Source organism: Mangifera indica, chromosome 17 (assembly GCF_011075055.1).
Source record: "Mangifera indica cultivar Alphonso chromosome 17, CATAS_Mindica_2.1, whole genome shotgun sequence".
Classification (NCBI taxonomy): Eukaryota; Viridiplantae; Streptophyta; class Magnoliopsida; order Sapindales; family Anacardiaceae; genus Mangifera; species Mangifera indica.
In genome coordinates, this window is record NC_058153.1 from 6126612 (window position 1) to 6132873 (window position 6262).

Sequence of the window (6262 nt, forward strand, 5' to 3'; positions counted from 1 at the left end):
TTTTTGGGCCATTTTGGTGATCATTTGCTTTTACATTATTTTGTCTCCTTGCTTATATCATTTTTTTTATATGCATTGTCTTATTCTTTTTTATAATGACAAAGGGGGAGAAAAGTTTGATTGATGATTGATACTTTCATTTCATTGATGTTGTGGATATTGTGGATATTTTGATGAAGATATATGTTGTGGATATTTTGATGAGGATATATGTGATTGATGAGATTGATGTTGAACATATTCTTATTTGCATATAATCAGGGGGAGGAAACTTGATTTTTTTTAAGGCGAACTCTTGCAAATTTTTTTTAAAAATCAAGTGTTTCTTAATTTCAAGAAAATACATTCATTGATATATTTTATAAAATTCCTTGAAGTGCATATGTGTTTGTCATCATCAAAAAGAGGGAGATTGTTGACTCAATGAGTCATTATGCTCTTATTTTGATGATAACAAACTAATATGTCTCTAAACATATTAACTAATGATTTTACTTGAGTGTGTGTTTAGATTGCAAGAATTTATCTAATGCACTTGAAGGAGTTTCAAGATGGAAATGAAAGACAAGGCTCAAGTGAAGAATTCTTGAAGATTTGAAGTAAAACTCAAGTTTAAGTAGACATGTTTGTAATTTGGAGCATTCGTTTTGATTAGAATATCTATTTGCATGGGATAGCTCACTTGAAAACTCATTTTTATATCTTTCACATTTTGGGTTAAAATGTCGTTTTTCAAACTTATTGGGTTAAGCTAAGTTTGTCACTAAAGTTTATTAATTTTTTTAAAATGATGAAGTTTTGTGAACTATATTTTCATATCTTAAAGTTGGTTTTGAAAGAATTTTCAAAAATGGGTTAAATTGTCACTTTTCAAAGTTTTAGGGGTCAAATTGTGATTTTTTAAAATTTAGGGGGTAAAATGCGATTAAATTCGATCGACCGAATCAGCTTCCGAATTGTCCAGAAGCCATGTATTTTGGCTTCCAAAAATTCGATCGACCGAATTTTGGTTTGAATTTTTCAACGACTAATGCCACGTAAGCTCCACAGAAGTGTCACGTCCCATCCGGTCGACCGAATTGTATGTTTTCTAGAAAACTAAAACGGCTATTCTTTGTGCACAACGGTAACTTTCCTCATTTTCCTCTATATAAACCCAATCAAATTTATTCGAAAAGAACTTTTTGCCACCAAAAACTTTCACATATTTGAGAGCAAATTAGTTTTGAGCTATTTACTTGCAAATTCTTTTCTCTAATCAAAACCCTTGCTCATACACTTTGTAATTCCATTTGCATTGGGTTGTACTAAGCTTTAACTTTCATATACATTCTTTGAGAGAGATCATATTTCAATTTCGTACTAAGATTCGTACTATAAAAGAGTGAGTTTCACTCTTGGAGAGATTAGCAAAATTCTAATGAGAGAAATTGAGTTTTAACATTTGTAAAGATTAATAGCACCTTGGAAGCTATTTTGGTTGTGAAAAAAAGCTTGGTTGAAGTTTTAGCCAACCAAGGATTAGTGGAATACTCCAAGGGAGAAAGCTTGGAGGAGTGGACGTAGGCCGGGTTGAGCCGAACCACTATACATTGCGTGTTTGATTTTTTCTTCCCTTAAACTTATACTTTATGCTATGTTATTTTGATTGTATTGATTATTTGAAACATTTTAGTTATTCTCATAAATTGGATTAAAAATAGGCAATATTATTTGATTTGAATAAATTACTTTAATTCTCAAATTTGGTAAAGATAATTTTAAAATTGTCTAATTCACCCCTCTTAGGCCATTCGATCCTTCACATATAATACATATTATTGTGTGTTCATATAGACAAGAATGGTAGTGTAATGACATTTATAACGTGCACCCATGCACGTATTGCATCAAATTGTGAATGAACAATTTTGACACGTAAGATTTCTTATCACCTTTCAATAAAATCGTTTAACACTATAACAATTATGTTTTTATTACCGTTGTCATTGGTCATAGCAATACCAGACCTACGGATAATTTTGAGAATACCCATTTAATATATACATAAGATTCTCACGATTAATTGTCATTCAATTAATCCCTCATTATGGTTCAACCATTTTAAAAACATTTATCTAAATTGTAAGAATAAGATAAAGAAAATGTCATATTTCATTAATTAAAAAGTCTTTCTACGGTTATAATTAGTTGAGCTAAGATAACGCTTGAATTGAAATTAACTGACTAAACTATAAATAATTAATCTATAAATAATTATAGATTGTATATTACAATGAAATCACCGTCAACGATACTCGGTCCCATTCTGATGTGGTAAAGTGAAGAATATGCCAATGACAGCCTTCCGTCAGACTTTCATTCAAAACTTTTGTCAGGCAAGGTGTGAATGCAGCACACAAAAGTACTTAAAAAAAAAAATAACAACGACAAACAAAGAGGGTTGAGGTGAGAAAGAGGTCAATTTGCCCCACTAACTCTTGGGAACTTGGGCCCTCGATAAAGGGGAAGTTTGATATATTGTCGGCTCAAAAAAAAATTTAAAAAAAAAAAAAGGGGTCAGGTATTGGGTTATTGGCCCCACGACTCTGATTGTGTGAGCGTGGGCCTCCTGCATTACAAGATTCTCTAAACATGTAATTACTGCAGTGGCAGAGGCAGTCACTAATCTTTTGAGATTGATCAAGTTTGAGGCTGAGGTTGAAGTTGAGGCTGAGGTTGAAGTTGAACTACTTAATTTACTTGATATTTCCTTCACAACACCTTCAATAAATTCTGCTTCATACCTGCAATGCAAATCAAAATATATATTCAATTTATATATTCACTAATAAACAACATCATTTTTCTAAAATACCAACTAAATTATATCGTCTATTCTATATACTTACAACTCATACTTCATATTTCTGCTTTGCTAATTAATTATACTCTCTACCCTCTACATCTATATTTTTAACACACAATAAGGCTTTAAGATTAATGAATTTTTACCTATCCTTCAACTCCCTCCCAGACAGATTAGTGATCTCCATCAAAGCGTTTCGCCAAATTTGTACATTTTTTATGTTGTCTCCAAAACCTTCTTGATGTTGACCATGAGCTACCTCAAACTGTCCAATTACCAAGGATGGATTCACATGGTAGAAAATTGGAATGACTGTTTGTCCCATATTGTTCTTACAGTCAACGATTTTTACAAGTTCATCCAAGCACCAAGATGAAGAAACATAATCTCTTGAGAAAACAACAACTGAAATACATGATTCTTGTATTGCATTAGGAAGTTGTACTGAAATGGATTTTCCTTTTTCAAGGTCTCTGTCATCCTTGAATACCTTAATTCCCTCTCGAATCAAACCATTATACAGATGATCAGTAAAGTTCTTTCGAGTGTCTACACCTCTAAAGCTTAGAAACACATCATATTTCCAACTAGTGGAGGAAGAAGATCCATATGAAGCTCTAAGGATGCTCATGGTGGAAGTAATTGATTTGAATCAAACAGCTTTGTTTGAGACAAGTTACAATTTTGATTATGCAACTAATTCCCTCCTGTGCAAATGCATCAAGTCAGAAAACATAATCGACTTTTTGCCTATTAAAATACATATATTATCTGGTCAAACTAAAATTTAATTTTGGTGTTAATATGTGAGAATAAACTTAATTAACCTATTTAATTTGCTGGCAAGAAAAGCAAATTAGTCCAAAATAAAATTTGATATAATCTCAGCTTCACCAAAAATAACGATGTATAGATGTCTCTGATAAGAGTATATTTCATCACTACTCTCAGTAAATTAAGCAAAGATATGTCGTCTTCTTATAATCAAAATAAAAAACAGGAACAGCCTACAAAAACTTACAGTTTATAGGATTTTTATAGAAGAATTGGCAAGATGATAACTAGAAAAATAATTAAAGAAAGAAACTAAAGATGCATTATCCATTCAACTAAAATTTGATAGCTCAACCATGAAACTTGTCAATACTAAAAACATCCTAAAACTGTTGTCGTACATTAAATTAAGCTGAACCAAAAAATGTATTTTGTTCTACCCCATTTCTCAGGCAAATAACCTTATTTCATTGGACATTCGAGCTCATTTTGTACCAATTTTGGGAAGCTGTCTAACCAGGACCATGCTACAAATATATTCAAATTTGCAAAAATAAGCTAATGTCACTGATAGAGCAACTCCTCCAACTAGACCAATGGAGTTTCCTGTATCTTTTTTGGTTGATAACTGGAAAATATTTGACCCCAACTTTTCCTAAATGTTTTAGAAGTTCTAAACGAGAACTAATTGCAGATCCTATATCATAAGAAGCTAAAGAATTTTTGGGGTGCAATATCACAATTAAAGTAAAAGGCTCTAATTCTAATGGGATAAAAATCCCTTTACCTCTTAGTTGAAACTAAAGGCTTTAACCACTAAATCCATCCCTTTGGGTTAACAAAGTTTCCTAGTAATAGCATTGTAAAATGAATTATAGGATAAAATTTTTAAAATTTTTCATGTCAATGGAGAGGGAAACTGGTATAATCCCATATATTTACAAACCCAGATAAAGATTGTACATTTGGGTAAAATTTTGAAAACCCAACTCAATTAACTTGAAATAACTCCAAATTGACTTGTTTGGATTGCCTTTATACGCAGATACAAGAACTGATTCTCTATCAAAGCAAGAAACAATAAACCCAATACAATAACACAGGTATTTGTTCCCACTTCCCATCATAAAAGTTACAAAAAAAAAAAACACTATGTATTTAATAAATCCAAGAATGTTCAGAAACTTACAGCAAAGAAATTAATCCGAGGATGAACTTAAAAGCAATCAGTTTCGGTTCTGAAACTTATTCGGAGAAATCACAGGACTTTTCAAAGTGAAGTATAATTTTTAATTAACTGAAAAACTTACTTTCTCAAGCACGAGCCTTCCTCGAAATTTCACAAATAACTTTTGACAAGTGCTTTTCACATAAATTTTGTTGACCTGACTTTCCCTTTGGGCGGTAAAATTAAAATTCTATCCAATATTTTTCCACCATTTTGTTATAAGATTAAACTAAACACTCGGTTAAACTCTCCAAGTATTAACAGAAACAGTTTATAACAAACAGTTGCTAATCAACTCTCTAGTTGAAAGCTTATGCCATATTAAAAATTAGGATATTAAGACTAACAACCCACGGTTATATAATATTAAATCTATAATTTACAAAAGAAATTAAAAAAAAGTTCTTTTTCAGGGATTAAGAAGGGTCTTATAGTGATAACATTCTAGCCATAATGTGTAAAATGCCCTCAAGGACGTGGCATAAAGATATCAAAGGGGTTGCGTTGACTTAAGGCATAGTCTAAGCCTCTAATTTTTGGCACGACTCGCAATTATAACGATCATATTAGGCTCATGGACTGGTCAGGCCGTGTTGCGGGCTAACTTGACCCAACACAGTATTATACCCGATACTTAAAAAAATAAATTAAATAAATAGAATAATAATTAAAATATAAAAAATTATAAATGTTTATAAGAAATGAAAATTTAGATTTAAAAAAGAGTTTACTTTTTTTGGATCAATCTTACATCGTGAGACAATCAAAATTTAAGTTTGGTTCGAACATAATATTAAACTTTTATTTTTAGTGAGTGATTGTATTCTTTTAGATGTTGGACACTTTTACAAAAGTGTAAAATTCAAAATTGTACGTGCAAAAATGTCTTATATATAAAAAAATACAATCACCGACTTCCTTCACCTATTATAGGTAAATACTAAGTATAAGTTTTAACCAAACTTAAGTTTTGAGTCTCACATAGATGAGATTGATCATAAGAACTCAACTCACTTATTATAAATTAGTTGTTTTTAATCAAAATTCAATTTCCTAAAATTAGAAAATATAATTAAAAAAATTATTTAATAAAAAATTACTTTTTATTAAAATTAATTGGTCGACCTGGTAAAGGCTCATAGGTTGGCCCATTAAGGGCTTGGCACGACATGACTTAACTCAACTATAGGGTCATATCGTGGGCCTATATATTTTGGTAGGCCAACCCGACAAAAATGTCATGCAATTGTGCGTGTCTTAGCTCGCTCGACTTGTAGTCACTGTGGGTCATGTCAAAGCCAGAACGACCCATTGACGCCTTTAATGTGGCGGGTGGAATTCAATGATGTGCATCTATGCGTTAGGTACCACCTCAAGCAACCTGGAAGTCATGATATTTGTAATCTAATGAG

General features: G+C 31.5%; 1 protein-coding gene across 1 annotated transcript; it reads right to left on the reverse strand.

The window, feature by feature from the left end:
- Positions 1-2201: 2201 nt before the first annotated feature.
- On the reverse strand, positions 2202-4958 carry LOC123200748 (TMV resistance protein N-like). The gene is made up of 3 exons (XM_044616116.1): positions 4812-4958; positions 2995-3555; positions 2202-2786 (listed from the first exon to the last, which is right to left on the reverse strand). Exons 2-3 carry the CDS (start codon positions 3477-3479, stop codon positions 2474-2476), a joined length of 798 nt encoding a protein of 265 aa, XP_044472051.1. The 5' UTR covers positions 3480-3555; positions 4812-4958; the 3' UTR covers positions 2202-2473.
- Positions 4959-6262: the final 1304 nt, after the last annotated feature.

Bases quoted from the DNA above. Each gene is read 5' to 3' on its own strand.
- LOC123200748 (XM_044616116.1), bottom strand. From the start codon at position 3,479: ATGAGCATCCTTAGAGCTTCATATGGATCTTCTTCCTCCACTAGTTGG. The intron at 2,787-2,994 runs GTAAAAATTCAT...TTTGCATTGCAG, and splicing joins GGGAGGGAGTTGAAGGATAG to GTATGAAGCAGAATTTATTG.